Consider the following 25,948-nt stretch of genomic DNA (forward strand, 5'->3'; position numbering starts at 1 on the left):
TAGTGGAAAGTGCATCGGACACGGATATCCTTCAGAAGGGACTCACGGAAACAGATAGCTGGTGCCAGAGCCATGGCCTGAAGTTAAACGCCAAAAAATGTATAGTCATACCCTTCGGGAAAAACAAGGTAACCCCAAGCTACCATATAGGTGGCAATCCACTAAGCACAGAAGAGGTTATCAGGGACCTGGGGACCCAGGTTGACAGTGGCCTTTCTTTTTACACTCACGTTGCTAAAGTGGTTAGAAAGACCTTCTACATTGCCCACCTGATCATGAAGGGATTCACATCCAGATCTAGTGAGGTCATTGTTCCCCTGTACTCTTCACTTATCAGACCAATGATAGAGTACAATGCCCCATTCGGGATGTATCTCACCCGACATCTGCAGCAACTGGAGAGACCCCAAAAGTTCCTCACCAAAAGGATAAAGGGACTCCAAAATCTGTCATATGCTGCCAGATTGAAGAAACTCCAGCTCTATTCAGTTGCATACCGTCTGCTCAGAGGTGACATGTGCCTGACATACAAGGCCATGTCCAACCCGGAATTAATGGACATGCTCCACCTCAAAACATCCAAATCCACCAAAACCACTGGAGCAAGTGACTTAAACCTTAGCACGGATATAAATAGGACGTGCTGGAGGGATAGATTTATCACTCAGAGACTCCCTATGCTGTGGAACAGAATCCCGATCCATGTGAGGCAGAGCACCTCGCTGGCTCTGTTCAAGAGAAATCTTGACCTGTGGATGGGAGATCGTAGGTTTATCCCGGGAATCATCTCTGTGTCACTGCTGGACAGAGGCACAACAAACTAATGGGCACAGTATTTTTTCATATAAGGGGTGGCGTAAGCCACAAAAATTTGTGCTAGGCTTATAAATGCCGATAGCCTAGTATAAACCTATGAACCTATGAAATACACTAAATCATACACATACCTTTCTCATCAGCATTCCCTCAGTCCAGTTGCCATCACTTAATCATAGTTTAAAACAGACCACCCAAATGTAATGCATTTCTTCCCTGGCTACAACTGTATCTGCCAGACCAGGAGGTAAGCAGATCAGGTGAAGGTACCCTACTGTTACACAAGTCACAAATAAAGATATTCACCATCTCCCAAGCAAATTCCACCACTGAAATAGAACAAAACTGGCTATTAACAAAAGTTACCACAACTCACCTTCTTCATATAATTTCAAATTCTAATTTAGACCATCATCTCTGCCTTCCCAAAAGCAAAAATGGCATAATGGAGATATGGACCTAATCCAACTTATTCAAGAGCCTAACCACCCTAACCTGAATTCACAGAGACACAAACTCCTTGACCTCATCATTACTGTCCACCCAAACAATGCTCCAGTATTACCATTCATCCTTCCTCCTTCAGAGATCACTGCCCAAGTAACTCAAAACACAAATAACATCAAAGTCAAACAAGCATTTCATAAACATCAGCTTAAACTCTCCATTTAAGTACACCCATATACAACCCAACTTTCTAACACAGACTGGTGACACATTTTACTCTCCCAACAGATTTTGGAAACAGTAGAATACCCTCTTCACACCTTCCAAAGATTACAAGACAAATTATTTCCTATTATCACAAGACTCCATGAACACTACAAAAATGAATGGCTCACAATGAGACATGGCTCACCTGGAACACAAACCCAACAAAAACATTTCAATACTTTCTGTAACTGTGTAATCTAGCAAAATAAACTATTCTACAAGGCACATGGCCTATTTCTTCAGAAAGAAACAAACGTCCATTCTACACTCTCCAAAACAATTCTAACAAGAGGTCAGTCTTCTAACAGGGTACATAAACCCCAAGACCAACAGATAACAAGATTCTATACCTTGTGCCCAAGGACACTTTCCCCTGCTGAATTCTTCTATGAAATAAGTAACCTGCTCTGTCTCCCATCCTTCTTACACCATCTACCCTTTAAATACCCTCATTTACATTTGACTTGCCACTATTCTACATCAGAAGGATCAAAGCAAATGACATTGAACCCCTTAAAAGAATAAATCCCCCTTGACACTCCCACTGGACCCGACAACTTAAGTTCATGGTTCCTATACCACTGTACAGTGTACACTGCTTTCCCTCTGCAACACATCTACAACTTCCTCCTTACCACTGACTCTGTTATTAACATAAGGAAGACTGCTTTAGTCAACCCCCACCCAAAACAACCAAAACTGTCTAACACCTTTCATTTCTACTCCATCTCAGTCCTACCCACCCTGGGCAAAAGGGTCTATATTACATCGTCATTCGTCGTCGTTCATTGAACAGCCCTTTCATCAATGCATAATCGAAATACCAAGAGGCTGAACGGCCACATAAGCAATTTTTTTCCAGGGGAAAAATTGCTTGGCCAGCACCAAAAAAAAAAATTTGCAGACCCTACAAAGTGGGGAGGCTGTGCTCCCCATACCCCCTTAAACTAAATATACCAACTCCAACATCGCACTACAATGGAGGAAAGGGCAAATCCCCAATAACAGCCAAGTGGTTTGCTTATGTGGCCGTTCGAAATTTTGGTATTTCGATTATTATGTGTCGATGAAAGGGCGTTCCATGAACAGCCCCTTTGATGATGTAATACAGACCCTGGCAAAATACTGCAGAAGATAATATATAACCCACCCCCCTCATACCTGCAATCATTATCGCTTCCTTATACAAAAACAGCATGACATGATCGGGTCAAGTACCCAAACAGCTTTTAGGACCCTGACTGAAGATGTCCTCCTCACTATGGGCAAAGATGTCCTCCTCACTATGGGCAAAGACTATCTCAAAGGAGACTTTTTTATACATGTCACACATGCCTTTGACGTGGCAGACAATTCCAACCTTATCAACCACATGGCTGACATTGCAGACAGCCATGCTGCTTCACAATGGCTCCAAAACTTTCTCAGAAACAGAAATGTCAAGGTGCAAATTTGAACTATCAAATAAGGCTCCCATCATTACAGGAATATGCCAGGGTTCAAGCCTCTGTCCCTAACTTTTTTCCATCTTCATCAGTAAACTGCCTATAGACCTTCCACACTAGCTAACTAGTATAGCCATTCAATTACAGAAATTCATCACCTACTACAAAGACTAAAACAACCATGCTAGTGAAACAACAAACACATTTAAAACACCCATGAATCTAGCTTGATCACACTCTTTACTTTGAAGTACATGTAGAAAACAATAGAGCTAATATAAACCATTTACTCTACTCGGCTTGGAAAATCTCCCATTTCTTAAGCAAACTGACTATCAGTTAAACAAAGAGTTGACCTCCTTCTACGCTCTCTCCTGTTTACACTTCTACCCCTAGACACATTCACACCACTTGCAGCCAAATTGATAACCATCACTACCCCTTACACTTTCAGATCGCTCTCACAATCAAAACCTATTCTTCAAACACTAAGGGCCAAACTAAAATGCAGTAATATCAGCTTCTCCATCCTTGTCATCTCTGCCAAACTACCTTAAAAGATCTTATTAACTTCACCAACTTCAGGCCACAGCTTAAAGCTTACCTTTCAAAATAGAACAAATGCTTTAATTCAAGCTACATCAACAAACATCTTCATAGCCCTCTCTCTACTATTCTACAATCATACGTATCTATATGTTCCTAACTTTCTTCTTGGGTGCTTCATAATTTTTATATATAGACTTTCAGCTTTTCCCAGTTAGGGGTCACCACAGCGAATCACCAGCACGCTACTGATTGTCAGTGGATTTTTATGGTGTTGAGTATCCAGCCCGGCGCCCAACCTTCACAGAAGGCACACACACCTACCTGCATATCTTTAAAGTTCACTTGACTGCAGGGAGTACATGCAGACTCTGCACAGAAGGCGCTCCAGCCAAGAATCGAACCAGAGAACCTACTGCTGTGAAGCAACAATGCTAACCGCTGCACCACCAAGGCCAACATCATTTTTGTATATAGCCTCTTGCTTTACTTTGCTATTTGTCAACAGTAGTTCAACTACTTACACTTGCCTTCATAGTTTCAAATGCTGTCACATTGTTCTATTGTATTTTGTATGCCTATGTTTTCATATATTCTCTCATACCTTATGTATTATTGATAATGTCTGTATGTATCTTATGTATTATTGATATTTTCTCTAAGTATCCCTGGGCTGAACCTGAAATTGGTGCTCACAGATCATTATCCTACCATAGTAAACAAACTTAACTAAATAAATAACAGATTTGTGTATAAAAGACAACAGATGACAAAAGATAGAAAATATCCTTGTGTTATTTATATTTTTAAAATTATTTGAGGCAGTCAAACAAAGCTATCTGTAAATTTATAACATAAAACACACACGTGTATGGGCATATATATATATATATATATATATATATATATATATATATATATATATATATATATAAACACACTCATATATCCATGTGCATGCATGTACAATGTGTGTGTGTGTGTATATATATATATATATATATATATATATATTTATATATATATATATATATATATATATATATATATATATACATACATACATACATACGTAGATATCTGTCAGTATATGTGTGTGTGTGTGTGTGTGTGTATATATACAGACGCACACACACATATATATATATATATATATATATATATATATATATATATATATATATATCTACACAAACATACAGACATGCATTCATACATACGTATGCACGGATTCACTTCAGACTCTCGAAATTCCGAAAAAATCGAATGTCATATGATCGAGAACATATGATCAATGTTTCAGAATATCAAAATTCTGAAACAAATCCAAAATAAAAAAAAAAACTGTTTAAACGTTTCTGCAGGAGAGCAAACCACCTTGCACCCCCCACACCCCGACTACTTAAATATACCAACTCCGAGATCACACTACAGCAAGGAAAAGGGAAATCTCTTGTTCCATGCTGTATGCAGATCTCCGTTCAGAATTTCAAAGTTCTAAAATTTCGATCATATGGTCTCGACCATATGAAATTCGAGGTTTTAGGATTTCGAGATTCTGAAGGGAACCTGTATGCACATATCTATATCTATATATGTATACGTATATCTATCTATCTATCTATCTATCTATCTATCTATCTATCTATCTATCTATCTATCTATCTGTGTGTATGTACAGACCATATGGAAGATTATACCAATGCTGGAAGGTGTCTACATCACAGACAGAAAACAGAAGGGTTTCAGATGGATACAACTGAAAGAAATCTCATTCAACAGCACAAGGACTGAAAACAAATTAATGAACTGATTTCTTACTTGAGCACCATTCCCAATTCTCTGCAAGGCACTGTCTCATAAGTGTCAGCAACCTGAAACAGAACATAACCAGAGTAAGGCACTGCTACCTAATTTTCAGCTGTGTTCTCTGCATTGTGCTACCAGCATTCAGAGTATCTTGACAACTAAAACATTAACAAAATGCTCCTCTTCATGTGTCTACAAAAAAATACAGACATAGTATCATGATGATTAACAATGCTGTGTTAAAGATAACCAAACAAGATTCTCAAAAATGAAAGAAAGAAAGAAAAAAAAACAAGTCTCATAGTAGCATAACCTGAAAAGACTTCAAGATCCAAAACTATGAAATTCTAAACATAAAGCATGATACCATTAGGCAGAGTTATGGTTCTGTAACCCATAATAACTCTAGTCACCTGCATTGCTAGCACAAAAAGTATAAGACTCTACTGCAGTTACTGTTTGTAGTCTTTAAAGCACTTTGTGTGGAAACAAAATGCTACTGGTAGTGTGGCAACTATCTTTCTTTATTTTTCACACCCTGGACTTAATCCAAAATAGAATTACTCTGCACACAACAAAAACTTCCAACAATGAAATGTAGTCAGTGCCACAGCTACCCAACTGTCAATAAATGCTTAGTCTATGTGAGGAACGAACACCTGCTAAGTAGACCACTATGTAGAACCTTGCTGTAGGATCTTATCACTACCAATACTACTACTGGTTGGTGACCAGGCTGCTCTACTGGTACAGACAGAGATAAAGCCATGGTTGTTGGTGCAGGCAGAAAGGCTGGATATGTCTATCTTGGGAGGAAGGGTGCTATGTGGAGGCTTGCTGAGCCCTGAAGAAGGCCAGAATTCAGGAGTGATCATAAGGCTTAGCAATAAAGAAGGCAGGGAGGTGTGGCTGCTCTAAGGGTCTGGCGTGGGCATGTCCACAAGGCCGTTCCTCATCACCAGCCCAGTCAACAGCAAGTGTTACTATTAGCACACTGGGATGGGATAGGACAAAAAGAAAAGCTACACCACAGAGCCACTGTATGAAGACTTCTTATCTACCCCACCCTGTTCTGCACCATCCGGATGATGTATCCCCTACAGCATGCTCATGCTATTGAGGCCTCCACATGCAAGTGTTCCCCTGGCAGGGGGACCCTTCCACTGCCAGTGTCACTAGGAGTCACCACGATGTATGAGTTGTGGAGACAAGGACTATTAAGAATGGGTATTAGGATAGCTTGCAGTCAGCAGCAGTGGTGGGGAACCAAAAATAAGCACATGGACGGACACACACACACACACACACACACACACACACACACACACACACACACACACACACACACACACACACACACGTGGTGCCTGCAGTTGGACAATTCTTAAATAAGAATGACCTGGGACCCCAGACTTACAGATGGAGGTGCTTCAGCACAGCATGTACATTTCTGTAGTTAATAGCAGTTACTAGCAGTATGCCACAGGACTGGTAACAGGGTCAGATCTCCACATTCTTTGGCAGAAGAACTACAGAAGGGAATGTAGCCTTTCTCACTGGACAGTATGATCAAAATGCAGTGCAACATGCTATGAGGTAACCCTCAATAATGTTATAAAAGTTTAGTATATGAATTCCTATGAAGATATGCCACTTGCTTTACTCATCATTTTTCTGAAGTAGTAAATCAAAGTTGTATAGTTATCATAACTATGAATGTATAGTACCAAGTCTGTCTTTTTTTACCTTTGTGACTAAGGCTGGCAAGTCTTAGTTTGGTACCTAAAACTTTCCCAGGTTATCTGACTCCTCCCCTTTTCCTCATAAACGTTTACATAGTAGGACCCTTCTCCAGATCTCTGATAGCCTGCAGTAAGGTGGTTCAGACAAAGGAGCCTATAAATAAGGTTCTCTGAGGGACCTCCCAACCTAGACTAACTACTTAAACTAACAGTTGCAGGGAAAAGTGGGTGGGTTCATAGGGTAAGACAGACCTAATCCTATCTCATATGAAAGTTATGTACTTACCATAAAGTTAAATGTTTACAACTAGGTCCAGGTCCATCTTCCTCTACCTCTATTACACAGCCCTAAACTTATTTATTTGGGTGAACCTTCAAAAGAGCAGCTTCTCCTCTAGATAGCATCACCAAAGAAAACTTGAACTGGAGATCAGCTGATCTGAAAAGAATCTATAAAGGTATCATGAGATATGTCCTAACCAGAATTTAATATTATGACAGTACAGGAGTTCAAGGGATCATGTCCCTGTAGTCAGATCGAAACTAAACAAAACCCAGTAGCTGCTGTTCTGGATGATGCATCATCGGAGTCATATGTACACTTCAAAGAATGTCTGGTTACTTGAGACACACAAGCAATATGTGGCAATAATCTTCATATTCTCAAATGAAGCAAAAAAAAAAAAAACTTTAACATGTTTGCTTGACAATCAAAAGAATCCAAGAAATAAGTATGGCAGAGGAATACACCATCTTCTCAAATATATCAAATATATTAAAGGCTCCCCCATTCATTTCAGAGAGGGAAAAATTAACATTTAATAAATGTTTAGTTACAGAAGGATTTGCCAAGGAAATCAATGTAGGGTCAAATCTAGGATTGGAAAACAAAAATGTGTAAAACTGAGGACTTTATATAAACTGATTCCTAAGGAACTGCATGCTGGTTGCCAGGCATGTTGCAGACTATAATAAAAATATCTTCCAAAGCTGGAAGAACAGGAGGAAATGGAGTTTGTTCGGAAAATTTCACTTGTAATAAATCAGGTTTTCTCAAAGAAACTGGAATGTCATTACCTTCCCACCAGAACATCTGATTCATGCCTGATACAGTTTCAGAAGAAAAAAATGCTTCCATGTGACAATCAAAAGAAATATCCCCTCAGAATCAAAATCAGTAGTCTGAGAAGAAGAAAAAAACAGTAGCTGTTCCTTCACAATCATTCCCTGTTCATCATACTGTAAATCTTCAGAAAATGAAGAATTCCCTTTTCTTTTCCCAGTAAATCCAGATTGAGAAGAGATAAGACCCTAACCAAGCCCAGAGCTAAACCCAATAAGTCATCCTGTCTAAAGTAACAGAGATAGTAGAAGACAAATGCTGAACTTTGCTTCTTTTAAACAGGGCTCTCCACAGAAGCAGACTGAATTATATCAGGGATACCACCATGGGGAACTGGCTAGACAGAGAAGCATTCCTCATGCCTTCTTCCAAGAAAGACAAGAGTGGTTCTCTGATGCCCACCAAGCACACTCCATCTGCCACAAAGAAAGTGTCTAATCCCCAAGGTCCATGGTGGCTGAAGTCACTACACTACAGGAAACCAAGAAAGAAGATGAGAGGTCTGAGGAGCCAGCAATGGAAAATGCAGACACCCATTTTTGGCTGAAGCAAAGTAACAGCTGAAGTGGCAAATGCATCTGGAAATATTCTTTTTATGGATGGTGGAATGAAGAACTGAGGAACCAGTAAGCTGCTCTTGGTAAAGCCGAGAAGAAATACTGAAGTCCAGGTAAAACTGACAGAAATATTTGGTGGAAAGGTAACTATCAAAAAGGTAGCGTTTTCACCTCAAAAACACAATGACAAACATCACACACACTTACCACAGTCCCCGAACAGGATTTATAAAGGGTTTCTCACAAAAATTGAGCAAATGTTAAAAAAACAAAGTTTACACTACAAATAATATATGAACCACAGTCTTTCAAATGACAGAACAATTGCAAGACAGTCCAAAAAATTAAATTCCTTGCATAGAACACTTTTTCAGTAAAAGTACTATTTATTCATAAAATAAACTGTGAAAGTTTTTCCCCCTCAAAGGAAACTTACCTGCCCAGCAACTGAGAAACACTGTCCGAACATCGACCCATGAAAACCTATAAGAGGAGTATTCTTTGGTGGGAGGAAAGGACTGAAGGGCTTAGCTCCCAAACCACTGATTTTCTATAGCTCTGCTCTAGCTCTCCACAGTCTGTGTGTGTGGAAACTGCCCTTAAGCTTTGGAAGCTGGCCAATTATAACCTACACAGATAAGCCAACTGCATCAGTGATCAAATAATGAATATCTAACATTCCTAGTGGCTGAATGTTTTTTGTGGAAGAATCTGGCAAACCCTGATCCTGACAATGAAGTAACTCTATGTACTGGTTGCACATGAGCAAGTCAGAATAAAAAGCTAGACAGAAAGAAAGAAAGAAGCCCAAGGAGTCAGAAGAGCTATGGCAAGGATAGACAAAGATCTGGTAAAAGGAATAAAAGAAGGTAAAAATAGGGTAATTTGGTACATAGAGAAAATAAGTGATGCAGGAGTAGAGAATAGCAAAATAGGGAAGGGAAGGAGAAAAATTAAGAATGATTCTTTTTGCCCCTGCTGTCATTAAAGAGAGGGCAAGTTCTTGTGTGGGAAGGTGGCAGATAATGTGAAAAGTGAGATGAAGAGATATTTGACCAGAGGGTGGTACAGAAGAAGAAGGATAAGAAACAGAGGCTGGACAGGATAATGTGTACAGGTTCCTTAAAAAAATATCTGCTCAACAGTATCTTGACTGTGAAAGAGACTCCTGAGGATTGGAATTATGTTACTGTAATGCCACTCCCCTGGGGGATGACAAAGGCACCCCAGAAATTACAAGCAGCGAATCTGGGCTCAATAACAGGGAACATAATGGCAAGATCCTAAGGGAAAGATTAGTCAGACTTTGAAAGAAAGCAACCTACAGTACATCATCCAGCATGTATTTGCAGTCAGAGCTCCAGATAAATGTACCTGATCCTGTTCTATGACTGAGTTACATCAAAGGCAGACTGGTGTAATTAGTTGATGTCATTTACTTAAGTCTTCATCAAGCCATTGACTTACACAAAGGACTAGTATGTATTTTATAGCAAAGCACAGAATTAAGTTTTTTATCTATTAATGAGCTTCATTTTGTACTGCCGGATTTGTTTCCCTTACACTTCACAGGCATACTGTGTTAACCTGAACAAGTCACATGACCATATAATGCTCTTGCATCACTCAAAAAAGAGGTACTTGTACGGAGCAGGCCTACTTGGTTACTTAAAAAAATACCGAAAGTGATTGGATAGGAGAGAAAATGGTCACACTGTAGGAAGTAGTGTTAACAGAAGGAAGGCAAACAGTACAGTGTGCCAGAGCATCAGACTTAGAACTTGTACCCATCATATGATTGTTGCCAACACCACATAAGGCTTAGAACACAGGATCATGGATTGTACGATCACTATGCATACAACTTTCCACTTGGACAAACAACACTTCTATGGAAAGCTGGATCAGGTCATGATGGGTACTGATTTGTGAATGGTTAATAAAGATATAATTTTGTTCTACACATTATGCATTTATTGGAACTCCCAAGTGAATTTCTGCTACAAAAGGCAATACTGAGACTCAGTTTATTTGCCTCACCATCAGCCTTCAGCATGGAAGATGGACCTTTTTTCTTCACTTGGATTAAGAACATTGCTTACATATTCATCATCCTCTCTGGTATAAAAATATACAATGCTGTTTTCCAGTAATTGCTTTTTGGCACATATATATGTATGTTGCATGACAAATGTTACTATGGTTTGTTTTCTCTTCTACTAACTAATGTAACCATGCCACTATCTAAAACGAGATTCAACAAAGATGTTTAAAAAAATATTATACTTACTTAAACACATATCGCTACCTCATCCAATTTCTTGTTATACAATACATCTGCAACTATGGAAAACACTGATGTGTCAGCAATAAAGGTAACTACTCAATCCAAGTCCCTGAAACAGGTGCACCCAGAGGATTTGCACTTAATTCAAAATGTGTTATGATTTTCAGGAGATGAACTCTTATCTTGAATGAATAAGAGAAATCTGACTATATCTTGCACAGCTAAGATGAAAATTATCTTATTTTTCAGTTTAGTAATGTACTGAGCCCCAAACCTGTCCACTTCTAGAACTGCTTGATCATTTAAACCATATGAATAAGATAGAACTGTCCTATTTCTTTGGTCAGAGTGTATTTTTCTGTATTCTCTCTCTGCATTCTTACTGCCTCCAAATTCTCCAAAGTTCTTCTGTTAAGGCTTTCCTCAAGAGAATTCTGCATTTGAGACCATTATTAGTACAGAATCTATTTTGTTTGGTACTCTTATTTTATGATAGAGAATGCAACATTTTAACTCTTTGAACTAACGTATTCTGCAGCTTGAAAGTTTCCTTCATGGAATACATACATTTTCATTACAATAATCTCATCCGGATGGATTCATGAGAAACAGACCTTTATATTTATTTTTATTTTACATTACTTAACCGGATAGGTAGACTGGTCCAAGGACCCTTTTCATTACACTGAGAATTCTTGAACAAGCTACGGTTATCAGTCTAATGGATTCAGGAAAAGAGTTACAGGAAGAAGGGGTGGACTTAGAGAAAGATCTTCCTTAGAGTGCCAGGGTGTTTCTAAATCACTATCTAAAACTGGATTTAATAAAGAAGTTAAAAAAAAAGTTGTATGCTGTCAATGTCATGCAGTGTAACTACGGTTTCTAATGGTCAATTTTTTGAGCAGTGAAGAACAGTAACATTGATGAAGAAGTTTGTACATAAGGGTATTCAGTAGTAGAGAAGACCTGGCAACTACAGGCACCCAGTTTGTTTTGGTCATGGTGGTACAATGGTATGCCTTACAGGTAGACAGGTGTATGAATCTTAGAATTTTGTTTTCAGCTGCTAGAAGGCAGGTCATATTTTTACTAGACATGAGATAATGATGGGGAGAGCATATTCTAACCTAGGTATCAGCACAACTATGGCTATTGCTTGCCTGACCTCAGCAGTAAGAAGTATAGAAATTCTTTAATATATTTTAAATTGACAGGAGACCTTGCTTATCTAAATCTCAGTATGATTACAGAAGGTGAGTTGTTTTTCACACAAAAGTCCTAAATATCTTTGGTATTTAACGGAGGGGAATGCAGAACCTGATGGTACTAAGACGGTGATGGAGGATTTCTTAAGTAGTTTTTGTGCTGTACCAAAAAGCATTACAGATGTATTTGCAGTATTTACTAACAACTTGTTGAGAAGAAGCCAGTTCCAACTGGTTGCCAAGTCAGATATACACAAACTATAACTCTTTCACAGAGCTGGGGTAGGCTTAACAATTACTTAATTTCTAAAGTGATTTCATCTGTTTCTACAAACCAGTGAACACATTTGCCAATCTTTTTGCCACTGCCAGCCAATAAGGAAGAAATATATCTTCTTGCATATCTTGGATGCACATTTCATCAAGGATTAACAATCCTACAAGCTGCTATTGAAGTGACTTGCTCATTGTAGAGACATTTGTTAAGTACATTAAAGCATTTCTGGACACCTTCACTGCAGACCTTACTAATGCTAATGGCACTTCAGCTGCATACCTTACCAATGTATTTATTCAGGGCTTGGGCAAGACTACAATCTGGTCATCCATCCACTTCTTCACTAAACTCTTTATGTTATCTGGTCAGCTTAACAGTATAACAAGTTCTGGTAGAGTTGCACTACAAGGAATCCAGTTTTAATTGTCTAAAACCTTATATTATTCTTGTGAGAGGTCTGTTTAGGATGTTGCTTATCTGTTTTAATAGTGCTGCAAGGTGTGCCCCTGAAGACAGGTTGTACAGATGGAGGAAGTTATCCTAGCTATCCCGGAAGTAGGTGGGAAAAACGTGAGGCAGCTTTACTACAGGGGGAGAGCTCCTGATGAGTTCACATGGAAGCGTGGCTGAAATATCCTAGAGTCCATTGCACAGCAAACCCTGGTTGAGAACAATAGCTCGTAGGAAGGCAGAGAAATGGGTAAAGCACAAAAACACTCCCATGGCAGCAGATTGATGATGTCACAGGATGCCTTGATCTCATCAATGGCCCCATCCCTAATCAGAACATGTTTTGGAGAATCTGGAGAGGTAGAAAGATACAGCGATCAAGTAAGGAAAGGCAACTGATGGTCAGCTGTGTGGGAGAAAAAAATAAAGTAGCAGTACAGTATCCATTCAAGGTGAGATAATCTGCTTCCTGTCCACACTGTCCCTTGGCCGGGCAAACTCCCAGGATTGATGGTAGACAGCACAGCCATACTGTACATTACTGCAGCATACTGTATTTCAGCATGTGGTGTGGGGAACCAGATAAATTTGTCAACCAAAATAAGAATGGTGGTCTGTAAAGTGAAGTGGGTAGCTGTTTTTTTTTTTTTGCTTCATAACTTATGCTGCTCTTTTTTAACAAGAACCATCTTTATTAAATTATCACGGATGACATAAGCAATCATTCATTTACATAAATTAAAACAAACCATATTGTCATAATTTTAGTTGCAAACATTATACATTACAAACCATATCAACATCATTTTAGTTGCATACATTATACATCACTTATAATCTGATTAGTCATTGTCAATCTGACATTACATAGCGCATTCAAATCCTGCCCTCTTTTAAACCTTATTCCTCCTCTGCATGTACTGTTCCAACAATTCCCTGAAGTGGGTAGCTGCTGACATACAGGCCAGGATTTGCAAAGATATTCTACACTTCTGCTTAAGGCTGGTGTAGCTAAGTAGCACTGTGCAGTGACACAGGGAGGTGTCTCAGAGTAAGTAAATGAGACAGGCAGCAAACAGGCAAGTGGACCACATCATGCCATGTAACTGTGCAGGTATAGAAAGTTGTGTAATCAGATTTGTACTCAAAAGTGTAAGAGAGATTTAACAGAGTGTCTGCACCAGACACTACACAGAGCCATCTTGTGAAATCAAAATATGGAACTCAGGCCAACATGTCTCAACATAAAGCACTGCTTTTAGCAGCTAGGCTGTGGATATTAGTGAATCCTTTGGCAGGGTGTAACCAAGTACTACATACAGCTAAGTAGCCACATATTACTTGCAGAATCACTGCCATGGTGTTCATATAAGTGGGCACCTGTTGAACTCATAAAAAGAAAGGAAAGGGGTGTACAGTAAAACAGGAAAAGGGGGAAGAGTAAAGATAAGGTTACGCAAAATGGCAACATATAGGAGTGTGCAAAATGAAGGAAGGGGGAATGACTTTTTTTGTAGGGATATAGGGATACGGACCCTTTTTTTAGTGAGAATGGAAGAGGGGAAGGGAGAAAGAGAAGGCAAGGAAGGAAATGGAGGCTAGGACAGTTTGCAGGCAGACAGATGAACACAGAACAGCACAAAGAGGGATTGAAATGCAAGAAATATGACAGCGAGGCATGGGATAGGATGCGATAAAAGATGGTAAGCAAATGCTGATGGGGAGGGTTAGAGAATAAACATGGTGTAGGGCACGCCACAAAAGAAAGGAAGCACATACGGTTAGGAACAGGGTGGAGGTTTACGTAGCTGACATGTCCTCTCCCAACCCAGGTAAGAACAACATTACAGGGCTCTACCCCACATACAGAAGAGGAAGTATGACGGCATAAGCCAGACTCTCCTCTTGTGGTAAGACGTAGCGATCAGCCAGTTGAATGAATCTGCTATTTGCCACAGGAGGCTCCCCATGCAGGCCACATATCTGCTCCTTGCTGTATCCACCACAGATTTCACCACCTGCTCCAGCTGGATCTGGGCCACCTCAGCTAATGCAGGTGAACTTCCTGCTGGTGGAGTGCCAGAACTCACCTCTGGTGAAGCATTACTAATATCACCACTCTTGTGCACCTCAGCCACAATCTCAGCAGGGCAGAAGGAAAGGACATGGTGGTGGGAACTGTGAAGCGTATATACCATCTGTACCTCCATGCATGTACATGGATTTGAACTAAATAATTTAAGAAATATGTCAGCCCTTAATAAATGAACTAGCCATGTCTGGCCATGAGTCTCTCTTGTCTACTGCAGAAGGTGACATGATTTGCATCATGCTCAGTTCAAGCTGAAAGAAAACAGACCACATCAGAGACCCATGATAACTGTAATGTGAGATGCTGTAACAATACATACACTCCTTTAAGTACTTCCTATTAGCTGTATGACAGGCTGTAGGCAGGTGTGTGCCCCTGCATATACATAAGATACATAATGTGAATATTGCACAGGTACACATGGGGACATAGTAGGTAGTGTGAAGTTATCATGATATGGTGAAGACCCTACAGAAATCTACACAAAATGAATTACGCAAACCACTTGCAGTGCTGCCACCACCACCTACACTTGTCATGAAAAATCAGCACAGCAATGGCACTCATTCCTAGAATAAGCTGGACAATTGCTTGTCAGTTGTAAGAACAGTCCCAAACCTACAATGAGAAAAAAAAGAAAAAACATGAAAATATAATAATAAAGAAAAGAAGAAAGCAAATCAAAATATACTATTTGGGACATCCCTGCCTAACATATGCTTCCAATGCATAGAGCTCATCAGGGTTCCTGTGTTACACATTATCAATGCAATGCATGTATGGTTACTCTATCCTGGAGAAGGCCATGACTGAGGACAACACCTCATCCAGATCATACCAGTTTAAATTTTTTTTAAACTTCACCATGATGTGGGCATAGAAGGCTCTCCCTAAAGTGGCTAGGAATGAGCTAAAGCAGTATCTTCCTGTCCCTCATGCACAATACAGGTGCTCTCTGGCTGGTACAGCCAGAAGCTATTCTTCTGAAATGCTCCAAAAACCTATGAATCATGCCTGGAATGTGATTTCTTCAGTGTGGTTACTCATTATCTTTGTAGTTCTCCAGCATGAGCTCATGGCAATAAAATATCAGGGCAAGTGTATGCAGAAGGTTGCATTTCTGCTGCAGGTGTACCACAGCAAAATATAGTGATTCATACATGTGCATGCCTCCTGACATAATTGCTCTACATGTCATCCAAATAGGTAGAAACATATGTAGACCTGGAGGTAGACAACATTTTCTAGGCTAAGCATGCAGGCGTGGGAAGCTATGCATATCTGAGCAGCATTGTTAGGAGTAGCAGCATTATTTGGATTTATATGCAACAGGACGAACATAGTACACTGAAAGTATATGCTAAGTTGTTTTCTCTGCTTCCTAAAGATGTGCACCTTTCCACTAGTATTCATGTTACAAAGGCTAGCAAAAGATATATATGTGCCAGCATATGTCTTATGTTTGTAGAAAGTACTGGCAATAATATGGTCCACAATATTAGGACAACCTGTCCCTGTACATGCCTCACACTACTGTCAAGACTCTTACTGCCCATCTAATGTATATGCTGACCTGTGCTGGTACAGCTGTTGTGTGCCTACACACTTGTCCCTCCATGTCCTACAGTATGCCAATATCAATAGAGTTTACCAAAGTGACCCCCAAATGTCAGCAGCAGGGATGCCTGCCATACTATATACATACCTGATGGCATATACTACATCATGTAGATTCACTGACAGGATGCAGCTTGGAAGTTGATGACTTGATGATACAGAGGAGGCTGGACATCCTATCTATCCAAGAGATGAGATGGAAGGGCAGTGCAGCAAAGCCACTTGGCTTGGGATCCAGACTCTACTACTCATGTGGGGGACAGGCTAGAAATGGTGTAGGAATTGTGGTGAGAGAGAGACTTCAGAAAGCAGTGAGGGATATCATCAGAATTAATGACACACTCATGGTAATCAGACTCCAGTGTAATGATAGGGCAGTATTGATAATCTCAGCCTATGCCCCACAGCTGGGTCATGATAGTGATGAAAAGAGTGCATTCCGACAGCAGTTGCAGGACCTACTAGATAAAGCAGGACATCATGAATTGGTGTTGATAATGGGCGACTTGAATGCACATATCGGGACAGACAAAATAGGATATGAGGATTGCCTTGGTCCACATGGGTGGGGCAACAGGAGCAAAGAAGGAGAAGCTATTCTAGACTTCTGTCTGGCAAATGGATTGATAGTAGCCAACACATGGTTCAGAAAGACAGACAGTCACAAGATCACATACAAGAATAGCTAACATGCAACTCGGGTAGACTTCCTCCTAATAAGGAAAAGGCACTGGGGTAGAATCCATGATTGCAAAGTTATCCCCAGAGAAACAGTCGGCCCACAGCATGAACCACTAGTTGCCACAATCAGCTGCAAGCAGTGGTCAGAGAAGGCTCTAAGGTCAGAGACTAGGCTGACGACCTGGAAGTTGACTGGAGAGAAAGTACAGCAGTTCAAGGAATTACTCATGGCTCTAGCACCCCAAGAAGAGGAGGAAATATGTGGAGTTGAAGAAGAGTGGCAGTGGCTAAAAACAGCATGTGTTAGGACTGCAGAAAAGATATGTGGCTGAGCCAGGTATGGAAATAAGGTGCATAAGGAAAGCAGGTGGTGGAATGCAGAAGTCCAGGAAGTCATCAAAAGAAAGAAGGAGTACAGGAAGAAGTGGGAGACAGAAAAGACTGACCAGGCTTAGGAAGGACTACTGGTTGGCTAACAAAGAATTAAGAAAGAAGTTGCAATAGCAAAGAATAGGGCATCAGAGGCAATCTACCAACCTCTGGAAAGTGACTCAGTAAGGGGTACAAAGAAACTATATCAGGTTGCAAGGCAATTACAGAAATATAAAGAAGATAGTTGGACACCCTTCATAAGGGATGCCAACAACAACCTGCTCACCAGTCCACAGGATATCAAACGCAGATGGAAGGAATAGTTCCAGCAGCTTCTGAATGAAGAAAACCCCACAGATGCTGTACTGCACCAGAAACAGCCTATGATGAGAGAAGAAGAGGAGCCCACCCTAGAAGAACAGCACTAAGGAAAATGAAGTCAGGAAAAGCAGCAGGCTCAGATGAGCTCACAGCAGATATGACAAAGATGCTAGGTGAGATAGGAGAGATATGGCCCCTGAGGGTATTAATAGCAGTGTGGAGAGAAAGGCGTATTCTAGATGACTGGAGAATAACCATACTCGTGCCAGTGTACAAGAACAATGGGGACATCCACAACTGTGGGCAGTACAGAGGCATCAAACTCCTACCACATCGCATGAAAGTTCTGGAGAGGGTGACTGACAAATGGATACACATAGTAGAATGTAAGATGGGAGATGAGCAGTTTGAATTCAGATCAGGATGGAGCACAACTGACCGGATGTTTGCTTTGAGACAGATACTTGAGAAGCTAGAGATGAGGAGAGAGTCCACCTGGGCATTCCTAGATTTGGAGAAAGAATATGACAAGGTCCCAAGAAAGCTGATCTGGGCAGTACTGTGGTGGTTTGACATCCCAAAAACATTGGCAGAATTAGTGTAGGCTATGCAAAAGGACCCAGTGACTCAAGTACAAACAGTGTTCAGGCTCACAGAGGGGTTCCCAGTGGGAGTGGGTGTACACCAGCGTTCAGCTCTGAGCCCACTGCTGTCCATACTGGTGATGGACTACATTAGCAAACAGTTTGGAGGGGACATATCAACAAAGCTGCTGTATGCAGATGATGTGGCAGTACAGGCAGACTCTGAGCTAGAACTTCAGCAAAGGATAGGAGAATGGAATGCAAATCTGAAGGCACATGGGATGAAACTAAGCACAGATAAGATGGTGGTAATAGCAGCAAATTGGGGAAATCAGAGAATAGAGATAGAAGGGAAGATAGTGGAACAGGTAAACAGCTTTAAGTATCGGGGAGGGGTGGTTGAAAAGTATCTGGGAGGAGTGGTTGAAGAGAAGGGTAGTCTGAATGAAGAGATCAAAGCTAGAATCAGAGGGGCTGCAGCTAACTGGCATAGAGTATCAGGTGTAATCTATGCCAGAAGAATGCCAAAGAAGTTGAAAAGTAAGGTGTACAAGACAGTGGTGTGACCAGTACTACTGTATGGTACAGAAACCTGGGCAGTAAAGGCAGAACAGTTGAAGCAGCTAGAGGTGATGGAAATAAGTGCCTGAGAAAGGTGGTATGCAGAAAGGTGGTAGGCTGCACACTGTGGGACAGATGAAGAAAGGAGGACATAAGAGCAGAAGGCAAATTAGCTCCAAATGCGGAAACGATGAAAGAGAACAGATTACGGTGATTTGGGTGCACGTGTAGAAAAGCAGAAGACAATCTGGTGAGGAAGATTTGGGACAGACAGGAAGAAGGTAAGAGGAAACAAGGACATCAGCAAAGAGGTGGATGGATTGTGTGAAAGAAGATCTGCAACAGTCAGGCATGAACGTTGAAGAAGGCAGGAGTGTGGCATTGAATCGAGAGAGATGGCGACAGTTAGCATGATACCCTGACCCCATGTAGAAAAAAATGGGAAAAGGGGGACTGATGATGATGATGATATACACCTGCAGTATGTATTCCCATATTTTTCCACTACAGCTGTCTTTTTCACTGTAATAGGGTCTATGTAGGCTACCACTTCATAGCTGTCATTCTACCAGTTCCAATCAATCTCAATAGTATGCAGTCTACAGCTGTGTGTCAACTTCATAGGCATGTCCATACTTGGAGGAAGAGGTAGTCAGCAGGCACTACACAATTTCAGTCCTGCTGAAAATTATGTCATGTTATAAAATTTAAGAACACATGGGCACGATGGGGAGAGAGGGTGCTGACAGCCTTTACATGCACAGATATGACAGGCAGTGGTCCTAGACATAAATGCCATGGGGGGCACATTTTACAGCAGGTGTCATACGTGTGTTACCAGTATGCTACACCATGCCAAGGCAAAGGCAAATTCCATAGTAGCTTAAAGTAAAAATAATTCCACATAACTGATTTTAGAGGTGGGGATTTTAAAGATAAGACAGAGCAAAGAGAAACCTTATGGTAATTAAGAAGGGGGTGATAAACACCCCTGGTTGAATGATACAATTAATATTAAATGTTTTTTTTTTAAACAAAGAAGACCACACATATCCAAAAAGTAGTATTTCAGGATGTGGTATATGTTTTTTATTAAACTTTTTTATATAGGAATATTTGTTTTAGAGCACTGATTGATTAATTGGTGTTAATTGATTATGTTTTGGTATTGGATAATTGCTGTATTTAATGGTTTGAATTTTTGTTATGTGTTGTTCTGATGAAGTCAGACAGATGAAACCATAGAATAAAGTGTTTTGCATTCTAATCCTGTTTTTCTTTCTTTTTTGCTGGTTTTTATTTTATTTCATAGTAGTTAAAAGTCAGCCATGGGGAGAGATTGTACCTAGTAGCAAGACTGACATTGCCAGATGATTTTTTGGTGGCTGTGCATGGGGGACACTGGTTCTGAGATCAATGCATGTGATTCTGATATGAGAATGGAGCTGCCTCCATGGATCTAAGTGGATGATACACCAGTTTAGTAGCTTTACACTACAGTTCTGTTCAACTGTATTACTCATCGTACTGCTCAATAACAACACAGACTGACCTCAGCAGTTGTTGGCTGTGTGTTTCAGGTACAGCAGATGTCCAGCCATGTCAGAATGGCAGCAGAGACAGGTTATGTACATATGGTATGTCTTGAATGGACACATGTGTATGTCACAGAGTCATCATTTTGGCAGAATTTCCCAGGCTCACTCTGGTGTATATTTTGTTGTGCATTCATAGGTCATAGCACTGACACAGTGACATCAGTAGAGATTGCAGTATAATACCAGGCTGGTGCTTGCACCTGTTCTTGAAGTACTACTGCTGATAAACTAATATGAAGTCACTATCGATAAGGGGGCACTACCTGTCCCCTACTCGGACAGGAATGCATTCTCCATCTGGGACCATGTCGGCCCTCACCCAGATGGAAACATGAGGCTGTAGGCAGTTAGTACTCACCATCCCCAATGGGCAAAGGATCATCAATGGCTCCAAGCACCTGTGATGTTACCTCTGTGGCCCCTGCAGCAGATATACACATTGTGTCTGAAATGGTTATAACCACCATTTCACAGCTTTACCCAATGCTGTCGCAATTGGCACCTAACATGCTGGTATGCTGCTACATCATTCAGGCATAATTCACTGTAACCCAGTCCAGTATGAATCTCAGTACTATGTTGTCTGGCATCCATGATGACATGGAAGCCATGGACACAGAAATGATCACTCTGATAAGATCTGTGGTGACACTAACTACTATCATGTCCACATCCACGTGAAAGATTGCCAGTTTCACCAACATCACACTCACCGGCAGTGTTGTCCAAGGTTGGGGTAGGGTACCTGTGATGACGTGAGGTGTTGCCATCTATGCCAGGGAGAATAGGGCAGTGCATGTGTAACATATGCCAGCATAGTTAGCTGGAGTTTTGTAAATAATTTGGTATCATTTTACTATCACACTGACTTGTACAGATGCTTGTGTTAAAAATGTATCAACAGTGTTATTATAACTGATTAAATGTTTATGTTTAAACAAAGAATTCTGGAAGGGAAGACTAAGTTTTTGAAATTGTTCTATAATTTTCAAATACTGTAATAGATCTTAGCAAAGCTCTGAGTGTGTATTGTACCAGAGTCAGGTGATCAAATATGATGTCATCCCATAACCAACACTGAGAGAGCGGAACTCACACAGCAGCTTGTTTTCTTTTCTTTGGAACCTGATATAAAAATCTATGACAGTTATCACAGTTCAGTTAGTTGAGTTCAGTTCAGTTTAGTTAGAAGCTCATCACCTTGTCTTAAGTAAGCATCTCAGCATGTAATCTTGCCTTGCTGTATTGATTAAGTTAGCTAGGGAACAGTTATTCTTATGCAGGAAATACAGTGAGAATAGTTAAGTATTGTTTTTCTGCATCTGTTTGAATCTATCCAACAATGTTATTTTTATTTCTCCTTTGATTGAAACAATAGTGTTTAATGTACTTAGATATGTAGTAGTCTCATGTTTTCCACTTTATTATTTATTGGTAAATATTTTTATACCTTTCATAGTGACCAGTCTTTTAGAGAACACTTTTAACATCTTGAGAGTATTTGTTCTTATTTTAGCGACACCTTGGCCACTCTGAAAAGCCCGGCTGCTTTAATTGGATACCATTGTAAAGCCTGAAATCGGTGAACTGGTGTCAGGAAAGTTATCTTATAGTCTGGGTGGAAGGGGTACAGTTAGTAAATCTGTACCAGCCTTTCCCAGGAGTGTGTGTGAAAATCAAATACCCAGGTCTGAGTGTGTCAGCTACTTGGAACTGGAACACAGTGCTCCAAAGTGAGTTTTGTGTGAGATCTGGAGAGACAGATAGTCTAATCCCAGGTCTGGAGCATATTCCCTGTGTGCTCTTGGGGGAATTGTGCATGATGCAGAGAGCTGCATCTTAAAATACTGTGTAAATGTATTCCTGTTTTTAGTGACCATCTCTCAAGGGTGTCAGTTGTGGGGATTGAGGTTCCTTGATTACTGTCCTGGGTTAAAGAGAGGCCATCACAGTACCCACCAAGAAAGGCCATGGGGGGGCAACATGGGGGTCACATCCTGCTCCTATATCTAGATGTACCATTCCCCACCTCCCCTTGTTGTGGGAGGTCAAGACTTTCACACTACATAAGCAAGAAAACTCAGGAGCAGACCTCCTCTAGGTCAAAGTCCCTCAGTTGTGCACCGTCTATCCCTGTCAGTGGGAAATACCAGTCCTAGTGCAATACGTCAGAGCAGTGGCCGCAGATCACAACCCCTTTTTGGAAATCCAAACACAATACAGGAGGAGACTGTGTATTACACAGAATACCCATAACCTCAGGATTCCTGTCTGTGCATCAGGTCATTGTTACATAGTGGGACACACAACCCATCATAGGAGATACCTGTCTGATTCAAAAATTCCTAAATCTCACAGGGCCCATCTCATACTCCTGTGATATGCTCATCTACCTGATGTATGTGGAGACAGACACATGTCATTGTGTGGTAATTGTGGGAATATCTGATGCACAGTATAGCCTGGCCATGCATTAGTTATCAAAGCCCAATATTTACAGTGCATGCATCATGCTTACTCTGTGAGAGATAATACAGTTACTGAGTGCTCATCAAGGCCCATTCATTTGGACTAGATATTGCCACTTTATCTGTACTGTCATGTACTGCACCTGTTGCTGTCTGAGAGGTGTTTTTGCAGATGGTGGTTGCTGCTCTTCCTCTATACTGTTGGTGCTGATTTAGCTTCCACACTGGCTGTGTGTGTGTGTGTGTGTGTGTGTGTGTGTGTGTGTGTGTGTGTGTGTGTGTGTGTGCACATGTAGTCCAACTGTACCAATATCTTTGGGATGCTCAGTCTGTCTTCACACTGTAATGCTGTGAAACATGTAACCTGCAAGAAATGTCCTGCAGGCTGTAACAGGATCATACTGGAAAGCCCCACAAGACATGACAAGGCAACAGGAGTGAGCTTGAGCAGGTCAAACACCTCTAAGGCATTGCAAGTTTGTTTGTGCAGTGTTACACTGGTGTTCAGACACACTCTGTGGTTTCTGTATGGGTGACATAAGCCATGACACTAGTGGCTTTCCTATGACACCTAAAGTGTACACGTGTGCGGTGTTACTACATGTGGACGCATTGCAAATGCAGTTGTATACTTTAACATTAAACAACTGAAGTACTTAGAAAAACAAAATTCATCTCAAACAGGATAAACAGTACTAGAAGAAGACTTGCTTTTCATTTTTTCATTAACAAAAACTGAATCATTAGTCTCTCTACTTGGTCATGTGATTAAGTCACATGATCTTTTGGTTTTAAGTGTGTGTTTTTTATGTGGAGCAAAACCGCTTACATAGTGCGAATGTTGGAGAAATTATTTTTATTTTTCTAAGTACTTTTCTAAGTACTTCAGGTATTTATTATATATATTTATTTATTGTTTAACAGCTTTAGAAATTTCTGGAAGCCTTTATTTATAAATACTTTAACATTATCCACAGTGCCTCCACTTACTTGAAGACCTTCTGAAAGTTCAGTATGTGTGAAGAGGTGATATCATTGAGGTATGTGTTGTATATATGAATTGTGTGAACTCTCTGGGTGTTGTGCAGACTCGGCTATTGTTCCATGTGTGTCATGCATAGTTTACAGCTTGGTAGCCCTTCCTGTTGAAAATCCTTTCCAACTGTATGCCAGGTGAGGCCTTTATTTTTACATGTGTGCAATCTATATCACCCAATACTTCAGACAGGTGGGCAATACCACAGAATACACATATTACATTAGCTCATTCCTGTGGGATGACAGGAAAGCAGATATGATCCTCCACATCCCTTCCTGGGATGACATGGTCGACAGACCACGATGCTTTGCCAGAGATGGCCTGCACCTGTCACCCCTGGGATTCCGGATATTGGCTAAGGTTCTTGCTGCCCCTATAGTGCCTTTTTTAGGCAAGGTTCAAATGACAAATTCAACACCGTAACAGGAACAGGCAAGCAAAAACTGAGGGTGATGCTACTCAATGCTAGAAGTCTAAATTTCAAAATGCACTCACTCGAGGCACTCCTTAAAATGGAGAACATCAATATCTGTGCAGTGACTGAGACCTGTTTCAAGGCTCCAGAGAGCACCCCTGCACTACCAGGCTATAACTCATACCACACTTTTCGGCCATGTAACCTGGACCGGAACACCAAAGGTGGAGGTGTGTCCATATTCATTAAGGATATCCACACCTCCAGGCTAGCTGCTCAGCATAATGCAGCCGAGGTTATCCAAGTGCAACTAACGCTGGGCAAAACTGCAATCCAAATTGTAACTTTCTACAGATCACCCACCATGCCCCAGGATTCCCACTCCTGTTTTCTTGATGTACTGGAAAATATTAGGGTTCAACCAAACACCCTAATAATGGGAGATTTCAACTACCCCACCATTAACTGGGAAAACTACTCATGTACCAACTCCTTTGCTCAACGCTTTCTGGAATTCATAAACTCCAATGCCCTGGATCAACTTATCCACACCCCCACCAGGGGCAACTATATCCTAGATCTAGTCATTAGCAACATGAGTGACCGGTGTTCCACACTTGAAGTCAACGCCTCATTGGTCCGATCCAACCATAAGCTAATTACCCTAGATATCCACATCCTGACCCCACCCCCCCCATTAAGGAAACCATGGTAAAAAAACTTCTCCAAAGCCAACTTCATGCTTCTTAAGACAGAAGTGGTGAACTTCATGACACCCATGCAGATGGACAATACAGTTACGCCTACTGAATCCTACACAACTGCACTTTATAAGCATTTACATGAGTGCATGGATCGTGCTATCCCAAACAAAACCAAGACGCTATCCTCCAAAAAAAGGAAGCCAATCTGGTGGTCCCCTGCCATAAACAAACTGTACAACAGAAGGAAGAAACTGTTGCAAAAGAGAGTAAAATCCCATGAGTGGAGGAGCTCCCTGGTCAGCCTCAGTAAGAAGCTGCGATCCCTGATAAAATCCTCCAAAGCTAGTTACAAAAACAAAATTGCCACTGATTCTAAAGACAACCACAAAGCATTCAGTGCTAACTTGACCCCCCTCTCACTCCTTAAAAAGCCTATCTCTATACCGGAAGAATGCAAAGTTCCTGCATCACGGCTGCACAGGTAAAAACCACACTCTCCAAAGCCAAGAACACAGCATCCATGGG

The 25,948-nt window shown here is 40.8% G+C and overlaps 1 protein-coding gene across 2 annotated transcripts in view; it reads right to left on the reverse strand.

The window, feature by feature from the left end:
- LOC122812915 overlaps positions 1 to 25,948 on the reverse strand; it is a 739,345-nt gene that overhangs the window by 315,159 nt on the left and 398,238 nt on the right. For both annotated transcript variants that reach the window (XM_044084968.1, XM_044084969.1), the window contains exon 8: positions 5,343 to 5,395. In XM_044084968.1, coding sequence (XP_043940903.1) covers positions 5,343 to 5,395 — 53 coding nt within the window. The remainder of the gene's footprint in view (positions 1 to 5,342; positions 5,396 to 25,948) is intronic.

This window comes from Protopterus annectens, chromosome 10.part0 (genome assembly GCF_019279795.1).
Source record: "Protopterus annectens isolate FY-2018-M chromosome 10.part0, PAN1.0, whole genome shotgun sequence".
NCBI lineage: Eukaryota > Metazoa > Chordata > Ceratodontiformes > Protopteridae > Protopterus > Protopterus annectens.